The sequence below is a fragment of the Sapajus apella genome, unplaced genomic scaffold, assembly GCF_009761245.1.
Source record: "Sapajus apella isolate SASKATOON/1434 unplaced genomic scaffold, GSC_monkey_1.0 scaffold126, whole genome shotgun sequence".
Classification (NCBI taxonomy): Eukaryota; Metazoa; Chordata; class Mammalia; order Primates; family Cebidae; genus Sapajus; species Sapajus apella.
In genome coordinates, this window is record NW_022437066.1 from 1,088,840 (window position 1) to 1,111,620 (window position 22,781).

The 22,781-nt window shown below is 63.7% G+C and overlaps 2 protein-coding genes across 6 annotated transcripts; both read left to right on the forward strand.

The window, feature by feature from the left end:
• The first annotated feature begins 6,208 nt into the window (after window positions 1-6,208).
• ENTPD2 (ectonucleoside triphosphate diphosphohydrolase 2) lies at window positions 6,209-11,349 on the forward strand. Of its 4 annotated transcripts, none has more exons than XM_032261814.1 (9): window positions 6,209-6,394; window positions 7,830-7,947; window positions 8,530-8,680; window positions 8,808-8,967; window positions 9,049-9,276; window positions 9,635-9,889; window positions 9,969-10,088; window positions 10,846-10,980; window positions 11,065-11,349. In XM_032261814.1, exons 1-9 carry the CDS (start codon window positions 6,278-6,280, stop codon window positions 11,266-11,268), a joined length of 1,488 nt encoding a protein of 495 aa, XP_032117705.1. In that variant the 5' UTR covers window positions 6,209-6,277; the 3' UTR covers window positions 11,269-11,349. The 4 variants fall into 4 exon arrangements, with proteins under 4 accessions (XP_032117705.1, XP_032117706.1, XP_032117708.1 ...); XM_032261815.1 differs by having other exon boundaries at window positions 9,127-9,276; XM_032261817.1 differs by lacking the exon at window positions 9,635-9,889.
• Window positions 11,350-13,764: 2,415 nt separating this feature from the next.
• Window positions 13,765-19,868, forward strand: NPDC1 (neural proliferation, differentiation and control 1). 2 transcript variants are annotated; one of them, XM_032261830.1, is made up of 9 exons: window positions 13,765-14,100; window positions 17,018-17,164; window positions 18,015-18,140; window positions 18,325-18,495; window positions 18,580-18,646; window positions 18,719-18,803; window positions 18,879-18,958; window positions 19,281-19,377; window positions 19,469-19,868. In XM_032261830.1, the coding sequence occupies exons 1-9, from the start codon at window positions 13,989-13,991 to the stop codon at window positions 19,556-19,558; spliced, it is 975 nt and encodes a 324-aa protein (XP_032117721.1). In that variant the 5' UTR covers window positions 13,765-13,988; the 3' UTR covers window positions 19,559-19,868. The 2 variants fall into 2 exon arrangements, with proteins under 2 accessions (XP_032117721.1, XP_032117722.1); XM_032261831.1 differs by lacking the exon at window positions 18,325-18,495.
• The last annotated feature ends 2,913 nt before the right edge of the window (window positions 19,869-22,781 follow it).

Sequence of the window (22,781 nt, forward strand, 5' to 3'; positions counted from 1 at the left end):
CGGGGGGTGCCGTGAGCCGTGATCACACCACGGCCCTTCAGCCTGGGCAACAGAGTGAGACCCTGTGTCTAAAAAGAATAACAAATCTCAAAACACAAAAAAGAAATGAGAAAAAATACAAAATTGGCTCAAGAAGAAACAGAAAACCCACCTAGCGCTATAACCACCAAAGAAATTGAAATAGTACCACAGAAGCCTGCACGGTGGTGTCCGCCCGAATCCCAGCTGCTCCAGAGTGCTGGGATTACAGGTCAGGCCATCACGACACCAAAACCAAAGAGGAGGCTGGGTGCAGCGGCTCACACCTGTAATCCCAGCATTTTGGGAGGCCAAGGAGGGCAGATCGCTTGAGGCCAGGAGTTTAAGACCAGCCCGGCTGACATGGGGAACCCCCATCGCTACTGAAAATGCAAAAATGAGCTGGGCGTGGGGGCAGCTGCCTGTAGTCCCAGCTACTCGGGAGGCTGAAGCACAAGAATCGCTTGAGCCGGGGCGGTGGAGGCTGCAGTGAGCTGAGAGTGAGCCACAGTACTCCAGCCTGGGCGACACGGCAAGACCTTGCCTAAAACAAAAACCAAGAAAAACCAAAGAGGAGCCGGCCATGGACCTGTAGTCCTAGCTACTGGAGAGGCGGAGGCAGGAGGCTCACTTGAGGCCAAGAGCTGGAGGCTACGGTGAGCTCTGGCTGCACCGCTGCAGTCCAGGCTGGGCAACAGAGCAAGACCCCGTCGCTACAGCAAGAAAACCAAAGACCTGTTACCTACTTACAGGGAAGAGGCCGGGGTGCAGGGAGGGGGAGACTGTGACCAGCACGCCAGGGGTTCAGTCCAGGTCCTGCTCCTCGCTGCAGAGAAAGCCAATCGCTGAGACAAGAATTGACAGAGAAAAAGCTTTCATCCAGCTGCAGCCACAGAGACGGACGCCCCGTCTCTAATGCGTCTCCCCGACTCACTAAAGTCAGGGGTTTACAGAGCGGGGAAGCAACGTAACGAGGTGCAAGAAAACAGGAGTTGGGGCAGCTGAGGAAGGCGCTGGGCAACAGGAAGCTGGTGGTTGGTCAGGCAATCTTGACGGGGGTTGGGGGGGGCGGGGGGCCTGGCTTCTCATTGTCCAGATACCGTGATGGGTGAGTTTTAGCTCTTCCGTTCTATCTGCGAGCCCTGATGGTTCGTTTCCTGAGAAAGGAACTCAAATAGGACAAATGTCACTTTCTCAAATTTTAAGACTAGGAGGATCAATTTCAGTGTTTATTCAAATAAACCATAAAGATCAGTTCCCAGCTACTCAGGAGGCTGAGGCAGGAGGATTGCTTGCAGCTAGGAATTCAAGACCAGCCTGGGCAACATAGTGAGGCCCCCATCTCTAATAAAAGGAGACAGGTGGCTGGGTTTGGTGGCTCACACCTGTCATCCCAGCACTTCAGGAGGCCAAGGCAGGTGGATCACTTGAGGTCAGGAGTTCGAGATCAGCCTGGCCAACATGGTGAAACTCCGTCTCTACTGAAAATACAAAAATTAGCTGGGTGTGGTGGCTCACACCTGCAGTCCCAGCTACTCGGGAGGCTGAGAAGGAGAATCACCTGAACACAGGAGGCAGAGGTTGTAGTGAGCTGAGATTGCACCACTGCACTCCAGAGTAAGAGTGAGAGTCTGTCTCAAAATCAATCAATCAATCCATCAAATAAAGTAAAATAAAAGGAGATGGGAGAAGCTGGTTCTAAAATTTCCATGGGGCTGGGCACAGTGGCTCATGCCTGTAATCCTGGCACTTTGGGAGGTTGAGGCGGGTTTGCGGATAACCTGAGGTCAGGAGTTCAAGACCAGCCTGACTAATATGGCAAAACTGTCTCTACTAAAAATACAAAAATTAACCGGGTGTGGTGGCGTGCGCCTGTAGTCCCAGCTACTTGGGAGGCTGAGGCAGGAGAATGGCTTGAAGAGAATTGCAGAGGTTGCAGTGAGCCAAGATCACGCCACCGCACTCCAGCCTGGGCAATAGAGCGAGAATCCGTCTCAAAAGATAAATGAAAATGGCATGAAATTTCCTTGGTCAAGCAAAGGACACAGAACAGCCCCATGGAGGAATAGACTGAAGACGTGGTCCCTCTTCCCGGAGGTCAAGCCATGCTCGAAGGCTCTGGGGAGGGGGCCTGAGTGGTGGAGGGTGCTCAGCTAATGAAGAGAGACCCCACACAGAGCCCTGTGCTGCAGCCAGCCTGGGTGGGGGGGACGCTGCGCAGACGCTGCACAGGAGGCCACGTGACAAGTGGCGCTGGGACAGCTGGTTCCGCACATGGGAAAAGGTGAGGTGGAGCCTCTCCTCACGTCCTGCACAAAAACACCACCTCCAGGAGGATCGAAGCTGTGATCAGCAAAACCAGAACGCCTTCAGGAAGCACGCGGGGAGAGTATCTTGATGATCTCATAGCAGGTTACTCAGACGTAACCTCAGAGGAGCAAGGAGAACCTTCACGATTAACGGCCGCAGGACCGGGTTCGGGACACAAGGGCGTCTGCAAGTCAGCAGGGGCAAGGCAAGCATCCCCAGCCAGTGGACGGGAGCCGTGGAGCGTGGCTTCGCCGGAGGCACCACGAGACGCCCCCTCTCTTTGGGAACAGGGGAAATGCATATTAAAGTCGCAATGAGACACCGTTTCGCCCTCAGCAGATTCCCCGAAATCCCAACGCTGCACAACACCAGATGCTGATGAAGACGTGGAGCAGCCAAAGCCGTCACGCTCACCGCGAAGCTGGAGCCATCATTCAGAAAATAACTTGGCACTTGCTAGAGAAGCTGAACACACACTCGAATTACAACCAGCAACTCTGTTGTGGGACAGAGGAGTGCTCACAAGACTGCACATGTGTGGCCGGGCGCCGTGGCTCACGCCTGGAATCCCAGAACTTTGGAAGGCCGAGGCATCACCTGAGATCAGGAGTTTGACACTAGCCTGGCCAACATGGTGAAACCTTGTCTCTACTAAAAATACAAAATTAGTCAGGCGTGGTTGTGGCCTGTGCTGAGGCTCTGAGGACCCTCCCAGGGGTTCTCCCCGAACCTCTCTGCCTGTAACCTGAGCTACTTGGAAGGCTGAGGCAGGAGACTCACTTGAACCCAGGAGACAGAGGTTGCAGTGAGCCGGGATCGCGCCACTGAACTCCAGCCTGAGCGACAGAGAGAGACTCCGTTTAAAAAAAAAAAAAGGGCCGGGCGCGGTGGCTCAAGCCTGTAATCCCAGCACTTTGGGAGGCCGAGGCGGGTGGATCACGAGGTCAAGAGATCGAGACCATCCTGGTCAACATGGTGAAACCCCGTCTCTACTAAAAATACAAAACATTAGCTGGGCATGGTGGTGTGTGCCTGTAGTCCCAGCTACTCAGGAGGCTGAGGCAGGAGAATTGCCTGAACCCGGGAGGTGGAGGTTGCGGTGAGCCGAGATCGCGCCATTGCGCTCCAGCCTGGGTAACAAGAGTGAAACTCCGTCCCAAAAAAAAAAGAGTGCGCATGTGCAGAGCAGCAACCTCAGCAGGGCCGAAAACAGACACTGCGTTCAGCAGCTGCAGCAACACGCCATCCACATGTTCTCACTCACAGGACGGAACAGAGCAAGAAACAAACAGGCCACACCTTTCAGTGTCCACAGGGTGAATCCCAAATGCAGAATGTGATGAAAGAGGCAAGTCCCAGCACAGCACGTCCAGCACCTCAGAGACCACTGACGGGGTCCTGCCACCCACTCTGTGTGTCTCCCACCTCCAACAGGACAGCACGGGCTTCCTCACCTCTCGGGGGCCTCTGCAAAGTCTGCACTCCCCAGGCCAGTGGGTGCCCCCCGACAGGGCTGTGTGTTCATGGAGGCTGGTGTGGCTTTCGGCCCTCAGGAGGTACTCAGCAAGCGTTTGTTGAATGACTTAATGAGTACATGAAAAAGGGAGCAATGAGTGAAAGGCCTTTCACAATTAAGGTGTTTCAGCCAAAAAAAAGCTGCTTTTGAGACAGAGTCTTGCTCTGTCGCCCAGGCTGGAGTGCAGTGACCTCCTGGCTCACTGCAACCTCTGCCTCCTGGGTTCAAGGGATTCTCCTGCCTCAGCCTCCCGAGTAGCTGGGATTACAGGTGCTTGTCACCACTCCTGGCTAATTTTTGTATTTTTAGTAGAGATGGGGTTTCACCATGTTTGCCAGGCTGGTCTTGAACTCCCGACCTCACCTCGGCCTCCCAAAGGAACCCTCTGTGCTGCTTCTATACAGGATTACAGGCATGAGCCACACAGCACAGGCTTCTGATGGGGAGACTGAGGCAAGCAAGGCAGCCAAGATCTCAGCAGGCCTCGGTGAAGGCCCTGGGAGGTCTGAGCCCTGTGTGGGAGGGAGGCTCTGAGGACCCTCCTGGGGGTTCTCCCCGAACTCTGCGTCCGCATTTTTCCAGCACAGCCTGGGCCAGGCCATGTGCAGGACATCTGGAGCCCCCGCCCCCAAGAGGGTCCCAGAGGCTGGGGGCTGCCCCACCCAGAGCCCCCTTCACCCCTTTTGCTCCTGCCAGCTTCTGTCTGACGGGACAGAAGGGGTGTTCCCCCGCCCTCACTCTGAGAGAGTTCAACCTCTTTCTCTGTCCTGGCCCCTCTGGACTCCCTGCCTCTCTCACTCCACAGGCAAAGCTGGGCACTCAGCCATGAGCCTGTCTCCCCAGGGCAGAGTCCAGGCCACCCTCTCCCTCCCCACCGTCTCAGGCCTGGCAGGGCTCCTGCTCCCTGGCCTGGGCTTTTTGTCCATGAAAGACAGTCCAGAACGCCAGGAAGCCCCGCTGGGCCTGGCAGGGTGTGGGGGCGCCAGGGGCACTGGCAGGCCAGTGGGGGGGCCACAGCCCCTGCCTCTGGGCTGCCTTTGTTCCTCCCTTTTCAGGCATGATGTGCACTGTGTGTGCCTCTGTCTTCTCTGGGCTTTCAGGGTAGAAGAAAGGCCTGAGGTCAGTGTGGGAAAACAGGGCCTGAGACCTGGAGCTCAGCACGAGCCACACCCAGAGACTGTCTGCTGGGCCCCGCCAGGCTGGGAGGCAGTGAAGCTGCTTCCCAGGGCTCCCACCCCTCCCTTTGGGGTCCTGAGCTAGAAGAAAGACGCCTTTGCTAGGCCTGTGACGCCAGATCCTCACCCCTAGTGGCAATCCCAGCACAATTGTCGCCGCCTGTCCCAGAAGGCGGGCATGGTCTGGACCCTGTCCCAGGGGGTTGCCCTGTGGGCCCCAGCAGCCCGCACTCCCTGGGGGTCTGGCCTCGTGGCCCCTGACGCTGTGTAACTGGAATTACTAGGACAGGAACTTCCACTTTGCAGCAGGCGCGAAGGGGGCGCCCCTTGGCCGGGCTGGGATGCAGGGCCTGTGGAGGCAGCGCGGAAAGGCCAGCGTGTCCCGGGGCGGATCTAGGGCCAGCTGCGCTTCACCTGCCCCAGCCGTACCCAGAAGCCTGTTGCTGCCCCGCACCCCAACCCCGCTGGCCTGGGGTCCCTCTTTCCTGTCCTCCGGGCTGTGGAGAGGCCCCTCCGGCTGCCGTCCTGGGGAAGCCTCTGCAGGCACTGGGAGGCCCTGCGCCGGGAGGAAGGGACATTTGCCCCACGTGCGCTGCTTCCTTCTGCGTCTGGCTCGGCGTGAGCCGGGCGTCCCTGCCCTTCCCGCCGCTGCGGCCTCCGCGCAGCGCCCAGGTGAGGCGGCTCTGACTCGGGCCGCAAGCGTGGGTCCGGCCGGGGTCAGCTGAGCGTCTCCGCGCTGGCTCAGGGGCTCCCGCAGGCCTGCTCCGTCCTCGGCCCTGGGGGTCGGGCTCGGGGCTGTGCCCCAAAGCAGGTGATGGCCCCCGGCTCCTCCTGAGCCCCGGCCCGCGCCCGCCTGGCTCCCGCGGCGGCCGGCGCCTCATTCCCGCAGGGGTCCGGCGTCCCAGGCCAGGCCAGGAACAGGCGCGGTTCTCAGCGCGGGACCCTCGGAACCAGCCGCCCGCCCGCCCCACGCCAAGTCTCCTGCCTCCACCGGGGAGCCCCTTGCAGAGCGGGCGGGAAGGGGGAAGGTGGGCCACGGACCCGGGAGGCGCCTCTCACCTGCGCCCGCCGGACCGCGAGGAACCGGGCGCAGAGGCGGAGCCGCGTGGGCGTGGCCGGAGGTGGGCGTGGCCGGAGGTGGGCGGGCCTGGCCATCGCCCCGCCCCGCCCCTATCCCGCCGCCCCCGCCCGGCCCCCGCCGCCTCCGGCTTCGGCTCCCCGCGGTCTCCGGGTCCACGCGTCGTCCTGCCGCGCGCCCATGGCCGGGAAGGTGCTGTCTCTGCTGCCGCCGCTGCTGCTGGCCGCCGCGGGCCTCGCCGGGCTCCTGCTGCTGTGCGTCCCCACCCGCGACGTCCGGGAGCCGCCCGCCCTCAAGGTGCGCGCCCGGGCACCCAGCGCACGTCCGGGGAGCAGCGGGCCGGGCCGGGGAGCCGCGGGCGGGAGGGCGCGGCTGGGAGCCCGAGCAGGCTAAGCCCGAGACCCCCACCGCGCTCTGCTCCTGGCGGGCTGGGTGGGGTCCCCGGTTCTGCGCTCTGCGCTCCCGGACCGGGAACGCGGGACGGCGGTGGCGCTTCCACGGCGACGAGGTGCCGGAGGACCAGGTCCCGGGAATTCCGCGCCGGCCGCCGAGCCCGTCCATGCGGCCCAGGTGCTGTGTCCCTGCTCGCAGGATGCAGCCCGGGGATGCCCCCAGATGCTGCCGGACACCGCCCTCAGCCCTGTGCGGGCCCCCAGGGGCACCCCAGCCACTTGTACCCTGGGCCACCGCCCTGAGGGTGCGGGCTGTTCAGCCCAGGCGAGAATCAACAAGCCCTAGGACCCAGGGCCCCCTCCGGACACGAGGGCGGCCTTCACTGGAGCAGCCCTGGAGGGTCTGCAAAGGGTTGGAGCAGGCTAGCCCAGATTCCCCTCTAGCAGGTCCTCCTGACGGCCGCTTTAACCCTTTATTGGGCCTGTAGGAGTTAAGGTGGAGCCGAGCCCCCCAAATCCAAAGGGGTGTCGGAAGCTGAGAGCTCTGTGGCCCTCGGCCAGGTGGCAGTGGACATGCTGGCCTGTTGATGCTCTGGGCTCTGGGGAGGCTCTTGGTCTAGGTGGATTCGTGCAGCCCTCTCAAAGGCTGGAATTGGCACCCGGGCCTGGGAGGCTGGTCCCCAGCTTTCCAGGTGGATCCAGGACCCGGGGACAGGAGCTGGAAAGGGGTGTCTACAAGCTCATGCTGCCCAGGTCTGCAGGAAGGCCCACCCAGCGCCCCCAGCAAGGCAGGACCACCTTCTCTCTCTGGCCCTGGCTTGGCGGCCTAGGGCGAGCGTGTCTTCAACAGGCATGGCCTTGCTCTGAGGCCCACAGCCAGCCTCAGCTTGGTCTTCTTCCCCTGGGGCCCCACTTCTCCCATCCTCAGGTTGGGCTGTGGTCAGAGGAGAAGGAAAAAGAGAGGGGAGGAAGGAGAGGGGAGGAAGGAAGAGTGGCTCCAGGGGTTCCTCCTGCAGCAGAGCTTCCTCCCCTTGAAACTGGGGACCTCCTTGTGCCCCCAGGGAAAAGTCCGTGGGGGCCCTTGTCCCTGGCTCAGTCCCTCAGTCTGCCCTTGGCAGGAAGGCTGTTGCCCTGAGCCTGGCATGCCAGCTGCAGGCAGTCAGAAGGGAAGAGTCACCTGCCGCCCTGTTCTCCTTCCAGCCATGGCTGTCTTGGTCCCCTCTGAGCTTCAACACGAGGCTTGGCACATGACTGGGGGGGGAGTGGCAATCTGGAGGCACCAAACAGTGAGGCCTTCAGAACCCCTGGACACCCCAGGCCGACTCCCTCCCCTCCCCCAGTATGGCATCGTCCTGGACGCTGGCTCTTCACACACGTCCATGTTTGTCTACAAGTGGCCGGCAGACAAGGAGAATGACACAGGCATCGTGGGCCAGCACAGCTCCTGCGATGTTCCAGGTAAGGCCCTGCACGCCCCAGCCAGGACACCCACTCACCACAGGGTCCCTGGGGCCCCCTCCAGCCTTAGCCAGTGGAGGTCCAAACACTTTGCGCCTTCTGCTTAGTGCTGGGTGGGGCTCACTCCAGGCAGAAGCCCTAGAAACTGCGAGAGCCTGGGCGCTATGCGCCTGGATCGGATAGGAGTGGTTTGCACTCTGGAAAGGAAGCTGAGGCAGCAGGTGGGAGGGTTGGGCCTTGCCTGGCCCAATATTGGCCTCTATGTCCCAGACGGAGCAGGTGGAGGTCTGGGGGCCTGGTGGGCACACCCAGGCAGGCCCCAGGAGGCCAACCTGGGTCGACTATGCCCAGGGCTTTGTTGTAACACCTGTACCCACACCCACTCAGCGGGCACAGCCTCGGTCTCTGGGTGGCACCTGGGTCCCTTTGTCTCCAAGCTGGGTGTTTCTGGGGGCTTAAGCTGGGAAGGTGTGCCACCTGGCCTAGAACCCAGCCCCCCCACCCCCACCCTTACTCTCCTGGCCGGTGGCCCACCTAGGGACTGCCTGTGAGGCATGGGCTCATCTGTCTGCCTCTCTCTAGGTGGGGGCATCTCCAGCTATGCAGACAACCCTCCTGGGGCTGGCCAGAGTCTGGTTGAATGCCTTGAACAGGCGCTTCGGGACGTGCCCAAAGAGAGACATGCGGGCACGCCCCTCTACCTGGGAGCCACAGCGGGTATGCGCCTACTCAAGTGAGTGTGCCTGTCCCCTGGCCTGTCCCGACAGCCCTTCCCCTTGCGGGGTGGACCCCAAGCACGCCTGCCGCAAGCGCACAGCCACCTGGGGAGGAGGCCTCTTGGAGTTCTCTGTGTTTTACAGCCTGACCAACCCAGAGGCCTCGGCCAGTGTGCTTGCGGCAGTGACGCGCACGCTGACCCAGTACCCCTTTGACTTCCGTGGTGCCCGCATCCTCTCTGGCCAGGATGAGGGCGTGTTTGGCTGGGTGACTGCCAACTACCTGCTGGAGAACTTCATCAAGGTGGGCCTGGCAGCCAGCCGAAGAGCCAGGAGGCGTGGGCGCCCTTAGCGCCTGGGTGACCCCACACTCCCCTCTTCACAGTATGGCTGGGTGGGCCGGTGGTTCCGGCCACGGAAGGGGACGCTGGGGGCCATGGACCTGGGGGGTGCCTCCACCCAGATCACCTTTGAGACGACCGGTCCATCGGAGGACAGAGCCAACGAGGTCCAGCTGCGTCTCTACGGCCAGAACTACCAAGTCTACACCCACAGTTTCCTCTGCTATGGCCGCGACCAGGTCCTCCAGAGGCTGCTGGCCAGCGCCCTCCAGGTGCCCCTCCACCCTGGCTGGCTTGCACTGCACAGTGCCCTCCTGCAGCAGAGCCTGGACAGCCGCCGAGCTGTGGAGGTCTTCTCCAGGCTGGGCTGTAACTGGCTGGAAAGTCAGTTGGGAGGGCCAGAGCCTGAGCAAAGGCCCGGTGGCCGGGCTGGATCTGGAGAAGGGAGGGCTGGGACGGCTCTCAGAGGGAGCCTGGTCGGCGGGCTGGGCTCTGTCAAGCAGGCAGTGGGCCATGGATTGCCCCTGGGCACCCAAGTGAGGCTGCCAGACTGAGACCTGGGGGAGGTTCGTCGGGCTGGTCCTCCGGAGTGGCAATGGTGCCATTTGATCACACTGACAATCCCCCCAGACCCACGGCTTCCACCCCTGCTGGCCGAAGGGCTTCTCCACCCAAGTGCTGCTTGGGGATGTGTACCAGTCGCCCTGTACCGCGGCCCAGCGGCCCCAGGCCTTCAACAGCAGCGCCAGGGTCAGCCTGTCCGGGAGCAGTGACCCCCACCTCTGCCGAGATCTGGTTTCTGGGCTCTTCAGCTTCTCCTCCTGCCCCTTCTCCCGATGCTCTTTCAATGGGGTCTTCCAGCCTCCGGTGGCTGGAAACTTTATCGTGAGTAGGGGCAGACAGGGTGGCGGCAGGTGCCCTGAGCAGCTGGGTCCGGTCCCGGTGTGACTGTGCCGCCTTACAGGCCTTCTCTGCCTTCTTCCACACTGTGAACTTCTTGCGGACTTCGATGGGGCTGCCTGTGGCCACTCTGCAGCAGCTGGAGGCAGCCTCGGTGAATGTCTGCAACCAGACCTGGGCCCAGGTGAGCCCGCTCCCCTCCTCCAGGGCCATGCGGAAGGGCTCGGCCTCCGCATTCCTCCTCAGCCCTGCGTGCACACGCCTCTCGGAGTGCCCACTGAAGTGGGGGGCGTTGGCAGGCACTACGCCAACTCCAGAGGTGGTGGGGCTGTGGCCAGGAGGCTGTGAGCCAGACCGTGGGCTGGAGAAGCTTCCCCAGGCCCGACCCTCATCCCAGACCTGGACGGCAGAGGGGAGGCCACTCAGTGCCCAGGTTTCTGGTTTCTGCCACTGGTCCCTCCATGGTGCCATGCAAGGGAAGATGGAAGTGGGCGCGGGGAGTGTGCCCAGTGGAGACTCCAAGAGAAACGCACCAGTCGTCCCAGGACTGGGGTGGTGAGCGAGGCCCCATCCCGTCCTCCCAGGGCCTAGTCTGAGACAGACTAGGGTCGGGAGGTGGGGAAGGGTGGTGAGCCAGCGGGCAGACTCAGGCCTGGGGTTCGTCCTGTTTCCCTGGCCACACACCCAGGTGTTGCTGCCCCTGCTCCCTGGCGGCCATCTCTCCTGTCCCCAGTCACTGGCCTTCCAGGCAGGGGCGTTGGCTGGGGAGGGATAGAAGGGTGCCCTGCGGGGTTGCCCACTGGGCCCCGTCTGGCCGCACGTGTCGGAGCCCAGGTGCCCGTCTCCAGCTGGGGAGGGTTGCAGCACGCCGGCCACCTCTGCCCGTGGGGCGGAGACCTCCTGCTCGTCGCCTGCCTGATGGCGTCCCGCCCGCGCCCCAGCTGCAGGCCCGAGTGCCAGGGCAGCGGGCCCACCTGGCCGACTACTGCGCCGGGGCCATGTTCGTGCAGCAGCTGCTGAGCCGCGGCTACGGCTTCGACGAGCGCACCTTCGGCGGCGTGACCTTCCAGAAGAAGGTGGGCGGGGCGGGGGCGGGGCCGTGGGCGGGGCCGGCCGTGGGCGGGGCCTCGCGGGAGCTGAGGCCACGCCCTTCGCCGCAGGCCGCGGACACGGCGGTGGGCTGGGCGCTGGGCTACATGCTGAACCTGACCAACCTGATCCCCGCCGACCCCCCGGGGCTGCGCAAGGGCACGGACTTCAGCTCCTGGGTCGTCCTCCTGCTGATCTTCGCCTCCGCGCTCCTGGCTTCGCTTGTCCTGCTGCTGCGGCAGGTGCACTCCGCTAAGCTGCCGAGCACCATTTAGCGGCACGCGGGGGCAGCTGCCCCATCCCTCCCCTGTATCCCCCCCCCATCCCCCCCCCCCCCCAGCCCCGCGACCCCCCCCCCACCCCTGTACCCCCCCCTCTCCCCCCACCCCCACCCCTCCATTCACCCCTGTATCCTGCATTCTCCCCCTACCCCTCTATCCCTCACTCCTCCCATCCGCTCCATCCCCCACCCCTCCCCTCCCCTCCATCTCCTACCCCTCTACCCCAACCCCTCTATCCCCCACCCCTCCTCCCACCCCTCTATCCCCCACTCCTCCTCCCACCCCTCTATCCCTCACCCCTCCCTCCGTCACTTATTCTCCATCCCTCCACCCCACTCATAGTGTGTCTGCCCCTAGGGCAGCCTGGGAAATGGGAATTGAAACTCGGGTGCCCACACCCACAGGGCTCCGGGTGGGCAGAGAGCTCAATCCAGCTCCTCGGGCCCCTCCAGCCCGATTCAGCCTGGGTGTCACTCCAGGCCCCATGTTCCTCCTCCTCTTCCTCAGGGCTGGGTCTCCCAGGAGTGGGGCCTTGGTTCTGAGAATCAGGGCCCTCAGAGGTTCCTTCTCTGGAGTCTGGGTCTGTAGTGGGGAGGGTCACAGTCCACGGGCTGGCAGCCCGCCCAGCACCTACTTGTAAAATTTTCTAATAAAAAGTTTTTACCCGAGAAGTGAAAGGAGCATGTGTGTGGGGAGGGCGTCCTTGCTGCTGCCTGTGCCCTGACTTCCCGCTGCGCTGGTGCACAGGCCTGCCCCCGTCTCGAGGGTGGACAGCAGCTCTCCCTCCTGCCTTCCGCTCTGGAGCCAGGCCTAGGCCACTGGCTGTTCCCCTGCTGTGCCGTTGGGGCCTAGAGCAGCTGCAGGAGGGCTGGCCCAAGGGAACGTTCCTGGGTCCTTAAGGCTTCACTGGCCAGCAGAGTTCCCCAAAACCATCACATCCAGATCTGTGCTGGTGACCTAGCCCAGCCTGGAGGTTGGGTCCTGGTCCAGCAGGCCTGGGGTGAGGGTAGGGACCAGGGGCAGTCAGTGCTGGTAGAGACTGGAGGGAGGGCAGGCCCTCATCAGGAGGTGGCATAGGGGTGGGAGCTGAGATCAGCACCAGGAGGGACCCAGGGCCCCTCCCACAGCGGCAGGGCTCTTGCACAGAACCTGGCTGTGGAGCCATGTGATGGCATGGGGCACCTTGCCCTTCTGCCCTGGGACTGAGTGTCCTGCACTCCCAGGAAGCAACCCGCAGCTCCTCCCCAAGCCAGTTTTCTCCAGGACAGGAAGCCCTGGTCTTGCCCGCTCGCCCCTCCCCTTTCTGGGAAGTGAACTCAGACACTGCCTTTGCCTGCTCAGTGCTCTCGTGGGGAGGGTGGCAGTTCTTATTCTGCTTCCCCCTCCCCCGACACCATTTTTTTTTTTTTGAGTCATTTGATAAACCTGAGGGCAGCCAGCCCCAGCTTTGGAGTTCTGAGACTGGAAGGACCAAGGGGACACCCCAAGTTGGAGGGCTTGCTCTTGTTCTCGGAATGAGTGAGTCAAGGGAGTTTTCCAGTGGGATGGGGTGGGCGTGTTCTTGGGAGGCAACAGCTGAGGTTGAAGGGGGGCATCAGAGATGCCCGTTGTCAGCCGGGCACAGTGGCTCAGGTCTGTAATCCCAGCAGTTTGGGAGGCTGAAGTAGGTGGATCACCCGAGGCCAGGAGTTCGAGACTTGCTGAGCCAATGTGGTGAAACCCTGTCTCTACCAAAAATTAGTTGGGCGTGGTGGTGTGTGCTTCCTAATCCCAGCTATTCGGGAGAATGAGGCACAAGAATTACTTGAACCCGGGAGGCGGAGGTTGCAGTGAGCCAAAATAGGACCACTGCACTCCAGCCTGGGCGACAGAGACGCCGTCTCAAAAAAAAAAGAGATGCCCGTTGTCCTGGGGGAGCGAAAAGACTGTCACCTGGGGAGCAGGAACACCTTGGACAGCTCCCAGCTCCGGTCCTCAGGGGCTCCGGGTCACTCTTGCCCCCTGGTGGCCTCGCTGAGCGCGGCCGCTGGGGCTCCCGCCAGAGCAGCAGTTGGGGCCGGGGCCGTTCTGCGTTCCTGCATTCGCTTTTCCCCGCGAGTGGGGGTGCCCCTGCCTCTGTGGGCACACCTGTGCCTCCCTGCGCGCCTGCTCAGCTCGTGCGCACCTGTCTGCGTGCGCCGGGCGCTCCCGTGTCCCTGTGCGCTCCCAAGGCTGGACCGAGGCGGGTCCTTTGCCCCTTCGCGGGGGCGGGTGAGGGGCCCGGAGTCCTGCAGGAAAGAGGCCGGAAGGGAGCGCCTCCCGGGAAGCCCACCCGCGGCCCAAACCCAGCCGGACTTCTGCGAGCGGCACCGGCTGCGGAGCCCGCACGTGCCCAGACGCCCCGCGGCCGGGAGACGTCCGGAGAGGCCGGCAGAGGGGACCAGAGCCGAGTGGGGGAGGGGGCGCCGCCCGGAGCCTCCCGCCCCCGCAGGTGGAGCGCGCAGGCGCAGTCCCCGCGCGCGCGCGCCCCGCCGGCGCCTCCATCCCGGATCCGCGCTGCAGCGTCAGCGCCGCCGCCCGTTCCTTTCCTCTTCCTCCTCCTCGGCCTCGGCCTCCGCCTCCTCTTCCTCCTCCGTGCGCCCCCCCCACCTCCGCTGCTCCCGACGCGGAGCCCGGAGCCCGCGCCGAGCCCCCGGCCCCGCGGTGCCATGCTGCCCCGGCGGCGGCGCTGAACGATGGCGACGCCGCTGCCTCCGCCCTCCCCGCGGCACCTGCGGCTGCTGCGGCTGCTGCTCACCGGCCTCATCCTCGGCGCGGTCCTGCGCGGGGCCGCCGCCGGCCACCCGGGTGAGCGAGCGCGCTGGGCGCAGGCCGCGGGGCGCCCCGGGGCCGGGATCTCGGGGCGGGGACCGCGCTGCCAGGCGCCGCCGCCCTCTCCTGCCCAGGCCCGCAGGCCCTGCAGGCCCGGTCCTCTGCTGACGGCGGCCCCGCGTCGCGCTTTGGGATTAGCAGGCCCGGCCGGAGGACGCAGCGCGGATGGGGCTTCTGCCGGTTCTCGGAGGCGAAGCTGAAGTTCGCGGCTTCTTCCGCCGGGAGCCGGTCTGGCTTAGGCCTCGGCGCCGCGGCCATCTGGCTCTGGGCGGGCCCGCCGGGAGTCTGTCCTGCGTGGTCTGTGTGTGTGTCTCCGGGTTCGGGGCTCCCGCGGCTGCGGGGCTGGCCCTGAGTGCCCGCCGGCCTCGCTGCCCGTGTGCGTCCCGAGGTCGGGGCGTCCGTGCTGATCTGCCTGTCCTCACGCCTCAGGTGGCGCTGGACACCGGCCTTGTACGCCATGGTGGGCGCTGGTGTTCCAGGGGCACTTGATGGCGTAGGCTCGGGGTGCTGTTCTAGCTTCAATGGGGGAGGCTGTGGTCGTCTCAGAACCTCTTCCTGCACCCCCTGCCCTTGAGGGCACTGGCACTCTGCCTTTGGGACTGAGGCCTGCAGGGGAACTCCGAAGGAGGGTGATAAGCCCAGGGTCGTGGGACACCCTCCCCGGCTGCACAGATGGGCCCGGAGGCTCCCGGGAGCAGAGGTCTACGGGAACCCAGGATGCAAAGCTCGCTTTTTTCTGGGGGGGCTGAACTGGGAGACTTTGTGACTGTGCATTCGTGCAATCCTGGCAGCCCTGCAGAAGAGGTGCTGAGTCCGTTACAGTTAAGGAAACTGAGGCACGGAGACGTTAGGTGGAATGTGGCCCAGCTGATGCTACCCAGCGCAGTCTGCTTGTGTGTGTGTGTGGCCTCGCGGGGCCGGCTTCCTCCTGGGCACAGTGCCTCTGCGTGGGAGGTGGGCATGACCAGAAGGGGCTTCTGAGAGTCAGAGCCTGCTCAGCCAGGAAAGGTGGAGGCCACCTCAGGAACCGGGGCTGTAGCTGCTGTGCTGAGCCCAGGTGGGCAGCAGGTGCCAGGCCTCAGTTCACCAGTCTCTGCGGCTTCTTGCCTGCCTCACTGGGAGACCTGGCAAGGCCCTCCCCAGGGAGCCCCTCCCACTCCCAGTGCCGCGTGCTTGGAAGGGAGGGGCCCTCAGGCAGCCCAGACGTTAGGTGAGGTGTCAGCCACTCTCCAGCTGCTGCTGTTCCTGGGACCTCCTCTCAGGAGAAGGAAGTGGTGGATGGAGGCTCCTGGGCTGGGGAATCAGGGGCTGGGAAGGGCCCTAGAGCCGGCTTTGCACCTCAGGCCCCGGGCTTTGGCATGGCGCACTGTGCGTTATCAGCACAGGGAGAGGGACCGCCTCGCTCCCCAGGTGCCAAGTGTGTGGGTGGGCCCCGGGTGGACCTGCTGGCACAGGCTCAATGTTTAACATGCCCAAGTCCGGGCACAGCTCACTGATACCGGAGGCTGCTGCTCCAGGTCGTGGAGGGTGGGCGGTGCCTGTGGTGCCCACCTGCCACTGGGGCTGCTGAGGCTGCTGGAACTGCCTGGAAGGGAGGCCGACAGCCTGAAGGTACTGAGTGTCGGGTTACCAAGGAAACCAAGCCAGCCAGCCAAGGTCTGGAGAAGGACAGATGCCCCCTGCGGCGCCGGGCCCGGGTAGTCCTCCCTGCAGTGTGCAGTGTGGGGCTGGGCGGGGGAAGGGTCCTGGCTAGCCAGAGGGCCCACTGCAGGCTCCCCAGGCAGGGTTGATGGCCCTGCTGGGGTTCCCCCGGGTCCACTGGCTCACTGTGACTGGTGACATTCCTTACCTTTGAGGCAACTCAGCTTCTGCATCCCAGAGGGGAAACTGAGGCAGAGAGGGCCACTGCCCCCCTGCCCTGTTCTCCAGCACCAGGATAGGACTGATTAGCCACATGTGTAAGCTGGCACTGTGGCCTGGGCCTCTCCTCAGTGAGAAGAGAGGGTGGGTAGGAACTAGAGAGCTAGAGTCTGGCCTGCAGTCCCCAGCCCTGCCTATCTGGCCTCCTCAGGCCCTTGGGGGCCTCTGGCCCCTGACTGCAGTCCCTGTTGGTGTGGCTGTGGGAGTGACCTGCCTGCGTTCTGCGTCTGAGGCAAGCGAGGCCACAGACCCCATCCTAGCTCTCCTCCGTGCTTGGGGGACAAGCCAGAGGCTGGAGGAGCAGCCATGCTTCCAGGCTGCACGCTTGTTCAGTGCTGGTTCAGGAGAGAGCGGCACAGTGGGGAGAGGCCGCCGGCCGGCACCGGTCGCCCTCCTCGGAGACAGACCTCGGCCCCTCCCTCTGGGACTCCCGATCTGGACCAGGGTTCCTGGCTGGCTGTGGGGCATGTTGAGGCCGGAGGTTGAGCTTGGGGGCCGCATGGCACAGCACTGCCTGGATGGTGATGCTCAGCTTCCGAGCTGGGGGTTCTATCAGGCCTGAACATGGACCCTGGGGAGTGGGTGGGGCAGGGTAGTTCCGATAAGTCCTAGGACTGTTTGCTTCCTGGTTCTGAGCCCTGGCGGTGGGGAGGAAAGGCCTGTCCAGAACAATTGCCAGAGTCAGGCCTGGCCAGCTCGGGGGTGGGGGCGGGTGGCTGGGGCAGGGCTGCCGTATCCAGGGGCCGAGGCCAGCTCTGGGGGGCGGGGGCGGGTGGCTGGGGCAGGGCTGCCATGTCCAGGGGCCGAGGCCAGCTCTGGGGGGCGGGGGCGGGTGGCTGGGGCAGGGCTGCCGTGTCCAGGGGCCGAGGCCAGCTCTGGGGGGCAGGGGCGGGTGGCTGGGGCAGGGCTGCCGTGTCCAGGGGCCGAGCTCTTCGGGGCCGTGAGCCGGCCCTGTCTTCTGCTTCCTTCCTAGATGCAGCCGCCTGTCCCGGGAGCCTGGACTGTGCCCTGAAGAGGCGGGCACGGTGCCCCCCTGGTGCCCATGCCTGTGGGCCCTGCCTTCAGCCCTTCCAGGAGGACCAGCACGGGGTCTGTGTGCCCAGGACACGCCGGCCTCTGGGTACGAGAGCAAAGTGGGAGGTCGATGGGGGGTTGCCCCGAGTGCGCCTCTCCCGGAGGAAGCCTGCAGCTGGCCAGGCTGGGTGGCTCACACCTGTAATCCCAGCACTTTGGGAGGCTGAGGTGGGTGGATCTCTTGAGGTCAGGAATTCAAGACCAGCCTGGCCAACATGGTGAAACCCCATCTCTACTAAAAATACAAAACATCTGAGTGTGGTGGTGGGCGCCTGTAATCCCAGCTACTAGGGAAGCTGAGGCAGGAGAATCACTTGAACCTAGGAGGCGGAGGTTGCAGTGAGCTGAGATCACACCACGGCACTCCAGCCTGGGTGACAGAGGGAGACTGTTTCAACAGCAACAAAAAAATGAAGCCTGCAGCCGTGGCACCGTGGCCTGTGCTAGTGGCCCCGGGGCCCCTGAGCCTTGCGGGGTGCTGGGTCCAAGGCCTGGGGGATCCTCATGTCACTCTCCATGAAACCTCCCATCCTTCCCAGATGGAGCTGGACCCAGGCCTGGGGCCGTCAGGCCCTCCCAGGGGAAGGGCTGCCCAGTGTGACATGCTGGGGTGACCACGGGGAAGGAGGGGTCCGAGCTCCCCAGGCCTGGGCGCTGCAGGGTCTGCCCAGAAGCCCTTCAGCCTCCACTTCCCCACCATGGGCAGCTTGCAGTGTTTACCTTTGGGGAGCACTGCTCCTTACAGGAAGCACCTTACCGTCACCATGGCTATCTGGGAGGGAGGGGGTCCCCAGGCTGGTGCCCAGTCCTCGGGCGCCCCGGGGGGACCTGCGAGGCCAGGCCTGGGGCTGCCTCCTGGATGGGCCCCTTCACCTGATGGCCCTCACCCTCCCCAGGTCGGGGCCAGTCCCAGCCCAGGCTGGAAGATGAGATTGACTTCCTGGCCCAGGAGCTCGCCCGGAAGGAGTCGGGATACTCAACTCCGCCCCTGCCTGAGGCTCGACAGCGGCTCCTGGAGCCTGGTGAGACCCCTGCGGCCCCTGCCCCGCGGCCCGGCCCCAGCCCCACGGCCCAGCCCCTGCCCCACGGCCCGGCCCCTGCCCCTGCCCCACGGCCCGGCCCCAGCCCCTGCCCCACGGCCCGGCCCCAGCCCCGTGGCCTGGCCCCTGCCCGGTGCTGTCCTCTCTAACGCCTCCTCTCTCGCAGCCACCCTGGGCTTCTCAGCACGGGGGCAGGGGCTGGAGCTGGGCCTCCCCTCAACTCCGGGAGCCCCCACGCCCCCGCCCCACACCTCCCTGGGCTCCCCCGTGTCCTCCGAGCCGGTGCACATGTCACCCCTGGAGCCCCGGGGTGGGCATGGCGACGGCCTTGCCCTCGGTAGGTCTTGGCTGGGGGCGGGCAGGGGTGGCAGGGGCGGCAGGCCCCCCCATAGGAGGCCGCCCTCACACGCCCCTCCCACAGTGCTGATCCTGGCGTTCTGTGTGGCCGGTGCGGCAGCCCTCTCCGTGGCCTCCGTCTGCTGGTGCAGGTGAGCCAGCGGTCACAGGCTGGGCAGGGAGGGCGCCACACCCCCAGAGGCCTCAGGCCCTGCTCCCCACAGGCTGCAGCGTGAGATCCGCCTGACCCAGAAGGCTGACTATGCGACTGCGAAGGGCCCCGGCTCGGCAGCAGCACCCCGGACCTCGGTGGGTGCCCCTTCAGCCCTGAGGCTGCCACCCCACCCTGGCCACCACCTGACCCTTGCCCCTGCCTTCCCACAGCCTGGGGACCAGCGGCTGGCACACAGCGCGGAGATGTACCACTACCAGCACCAGCGCCAGCAGATGCTGTGCCTGGAACGGTGAGCAGCAGCCCCAGCCCCGCCCCCGCCCCCCCCCCCCCCCCTCACCTCCCCACCCACTTCCCCCCACCCCCCACCTCCCCTGGCCAACTTTACCCCGGGCCCTGCCACTCTTACCTGGACCCTAACCTTCACCTCCTCCTTGCACCTCCATTTCCGCCCCCACCATGCCTCCGCACCCCCTGCACCTCCACCTCCTCTTCACCCTGGGCTCTGCTGCCCAGCCACCCCAGGGCTGAGGTGGGCCAAGCACCCACTTCCAGACTGGGCCATGGGCACCTCAAGGGCGTGGGGAGGACCCAGCGCTCCCCCTCCCACCCAGGCATAAAGAGCCACCCAAGGAGCTGGACACAGCCTCGTCGGACGAGGAGAACGAGGACGGAGACTTCACGGTGTATGAGTGCCCGGGCCTGGCCCCAGTGAGTGCCTCGGGGTGCAGGGAGGGGGACCATCTCGGGGGTTCCCTCCCAGCAAGTGTCCCCACCTCACCCGCTGCCGGGCCTGACGCAGACCGGAGAGATGGAGGTTCGCAACCCGCTGTTCGACCACGCCGTGCTGTCTGCGCCCCTGCCGGCCCCAGGCTCGTCCACGCTGCCGTGACCTGAAGGCGGACAGACGCCCACCTGCTCCCTGACCGTGTGACCCCTGGGGGAGGGGCAGGGCCCAGAGCTTCCCACTAAAACAGGTTTTGAGGTTGTGTGCTTGGGGCTGGGCCTCGGGCACCAGGCCCTGGGGCCCCTTGCCAGGGAGACCCCCACCTTTGTTCCAGGAGACCGTCTGTCCCCTGCACCTCTCCTGTTCGGTTTGGACCCCCAAACTGAAGGGGTCAGGGAGAACCACAGAGCCAGGAATGGGTGGGGAACTGCAGGGACAAAAGCCAATTAAAGTCTTTTCAGACCCGCGGCTTCTGTGTGTGTGGTCCTCGTGGGTTAATCCGTCGCCCTCCTCCCCTGTTTGGGGCCCCGGTTGATGGACCCATGAGCAGGGGGCCTGGGGTCTGCTCTTGCACCCCTAGAGGGAAAGTGCATTTCTGTCCCCTAATTAGGAGGACCTTCCCATGGAGCTGGAGGAGAGGTCACAGGATCATCCCCCAAACCCAGCTAGGCCTCACCCCTGCTCTGCACACCCTTCTCTGCAAGTGGGAGATCTGGAGCCCAGGGAGCACAGGGCTGGGTCTTCCCGGAGTTGGCCGTGACAGCCCCAAAGACCCCATGCTGTGTGATAGAGAGGACTGGAGCAGGGGACGGTCCACACACACGTGGACATGGGCGCTGCCACCTCCGGGCAGATGGGAAAGGGTGCAGACATGGAGTCTGGGTTTCTCACGGGGACCAAGGACTCCAGGCCTGCAGCACATGGAGGAGGAGCGCCAGGCAGAGGCACGTGGGTGACCCCAGCTGTGCACAGCCAGGTGGCCAGGTGAGGGGTGTGATGGCAGGGGTCCTGGTTGCCTGGAGCTGGGGTTTGGCCCGCCACTCCCAAATGTGGAGGAGCAAGAAGGCCCCGAGGGAGGGAGGGCGACGGTGTGGTCAAAGGTGCCGGGATCTGGCCGGCACTGGGCCAGGGTGCGGGGCTGAAACTCCGTCCCACTGAGGCTGGGGAGGGAGGAGGATTGAGCTCAGAAGCTGCTTTGTGGCTGTTAGGAGCTGGGAGACAGCCCTGGTGTTCTATTAGTCAGGGTTCTCTTATTTTATTTTTACTTATTTATTTTTTAAGACGGGGTTTCACTCTCATTGCCCAGGCTGGGGCTCAATGGCGTGATCTCGCCTCACTGCAACCTCTGCACTCTGGGTTCAAGCGATTCTCCTGCCTCAGCTTCTCGAGTAGCTGGGATTACAGGCGCATGCCACCACGCCCAGCTAATTTTTGTATTTTTAGTAGAGACAGGGTTTCTCCATGTTGGTCAGGCTGGTATCAAACTCCCGACCTCAGGTAATCCACCTGCCTTGGCCTCCCAAAGTGCCGGGATTATAGGCTGAGCCCCCGCGCCTGGTCAGTCAGGGTCCTCTAAGAGAAACAGAACTAATAGGATTGATATATATATAAAAGGGGGCTGGGTGCAGTGGCTCACGCCTGCAATCCCAGCACTTCGGGAGGCCAAGGTGGGCGGATTGCCTGAGCTCAGGAGTTCCAGACCAGCCTGGGCAACACGGTGAAACCCCATCTCTACTAAAATACAAAGCCTAGCCTGGCGTGGTGGTGTGTGCCTGTAATCCCAGCTACTCAGGAGACTGAGGCAGGAGAATCACTTGAAATTGGGGGGCAGAGGTTGCAGAGAGCCAAGATTGCGTCACTGCACGCCAGCCTGGGCGACACGTATAGATGGGAGTTTATGAAGTATTAACTCACACGATCACAAGGTTCCACAATGGGCTGTCTGCAAGCTGAGGAGCAAGGAGAGCCAGTCTGAGCCCCAGAACTGAAGAGCTTGGAGTCTGATGTTTGAGGGCAGGAAGCATCCAGCCCAGGAGAAAGATGTAGGCTGGGAGCCTACGCCCGTCTCGCCTTTTCACATTTTTCTCCCTACTTTATATTCGCTAGCAGCTGATTCGATGGTGCCCACAAGATTAAAAGTGGGTCTGCCTTCCCCAGCCCACTGACTCCAATGTGAATCTCTTTTGGCAGCACCCTCACAGACATACCCAGGATCGATAGTTCAATCCAGTCAAGCTGACAGTGTTCACCACCACACTTGGCATGGGGAAAACGGGCCCACTGGGCACAGCCAGGTCCCTGGAGAAAAGGTGGGCCAGGCAGGCTGTGGGAAACGGCCCCCTCCTGCTGGGGGCGACTGGCTTAGCCAGTATGTTTTGGGGGCCAGAGCCTGCCCAGACCAGGAAGCCACCTTGCCCCCAGTTCACTCCTCACCCGTGACCTTGGGCTGGCCCTGGGCTGGGAGCCTTCTAGTCCTCTGGGCACTGCTGTGATGGGGCCTGGTGTGACAGCTGCCTGCTTGTGGGCCCCAGTGTGACGGGTGCCTGTGTGCATGGGGCAGAGTGGATGCGGAGCCCGTGTGGCATGCCCATGCCCACCATCCTTCACTCCAAGCCATTAGCCACAGGGAAAGCAGGCAGGTGCAGAGGCCCGGGCACCTCAGGTCAGCGTATGGCTCAGGTCGGGGTGTCACTGGCTGGGAGGCTCCCCTGCAGCTCCACGGTCAGTCCCTGGGGTCACAGCACTCACGTGTCCTCCTGCTGGCCTCTCGGTGTGACCCATCCTCTTGTTCTGGGGGTCCCCAGCCTATCCCTAGGGTCCCTGCAGCTCACTCTCTCAGGTCTCAGCAAGGACGGACTCCCTCCCAGGGCAGCTGCATGAGAAAGGAGCCTGAAGGCCTGAGCTGGGGAAGGTTGGAGGCGGCTGGGGTCCTCCGGCGGGCACGCCCTCATGCAGCTCAGCACCCTGCTCCCCACTCACCTTTTTGGCTTTTTTTTGAGAGTCTCACTCTGGCACCCAGGCTGCAGTGCAACGGTGCTATCTTGGCTCACTGTAAGCTCCAATTCTTGCGTTCAGGTGATTCTCCTGCTTCAGCCTCCTGAGTAGCTAGGATTACAGGTGCATGCCACCGTGCCCAGCTAGAGTGTGTATGTGTGTGTGTGAGACGGAGTCTTACTCTGTTGCTAGGGTGGACTGCAGTGGTGCAATCTTGGTTCACTGCAACTTCTGCCTCTTGGGTTCAAGCAATTCTCCTGCTTCAGCTTCCCAAGTAGGTGGGATTATAGACCTGCCACAACACCCAGCTAATTTTTGTATTTTTAGTAGAGATAGGGTTTCACCATGCTGGCCAGGCTGGTCTCAAACTCCTGGCCTCAGGTGACCCACCCGC

Excerpts from the sequence above, each read along its gene's own strand:
- NPDC1 (XM_032261830.1), top strand. The coding sequence starts at position 13,989 with ATGGCGACGCCGCTGCCTCCGCCCTCCCCGCGGCACCTGCGGCTGCTG. Across the intron at positions 17,165-18,014 it reads CAGGACACGCCGGCCTCTGG|GTCGGGGCCAGTCCCAGCCC; the intron begins GTACGAGAGCAA and ends CACCCTCCCCAG. Across the intron at positions 18,647-18,718 it reads GCCTCCGTCTGCTGGTGCAG|GCTGCAGCGTGAGATCCGCC; the intron begins GTGAGCCAGCGG and ends TGCTCCCCACAG.
- ENTPD2 (XM_032261814.1), top strand. The coding sequence starts at position 6,278 with ATGGCCGGGAAGGTGCTGTCTCTGCTGCCGCCGCTGCTGCTGGCCGCC. Across the intron at positions 7,948-8,529 it reads CAGCTCCTGCGATGTTCCAG|GTGGGGGCATCTCCAGCTAT; the intron begins GTAAGGCCCTGC and ends GCCTCTCTCTAG. Across the intron at positions 10,981-11,064 it reads GCGTGACCTTCCAGAAGAAG|GCCGCGGACACGGCGGTGGG; the intron begins GTGGGCGGGGCG and ends CCTTCGCCGCAG.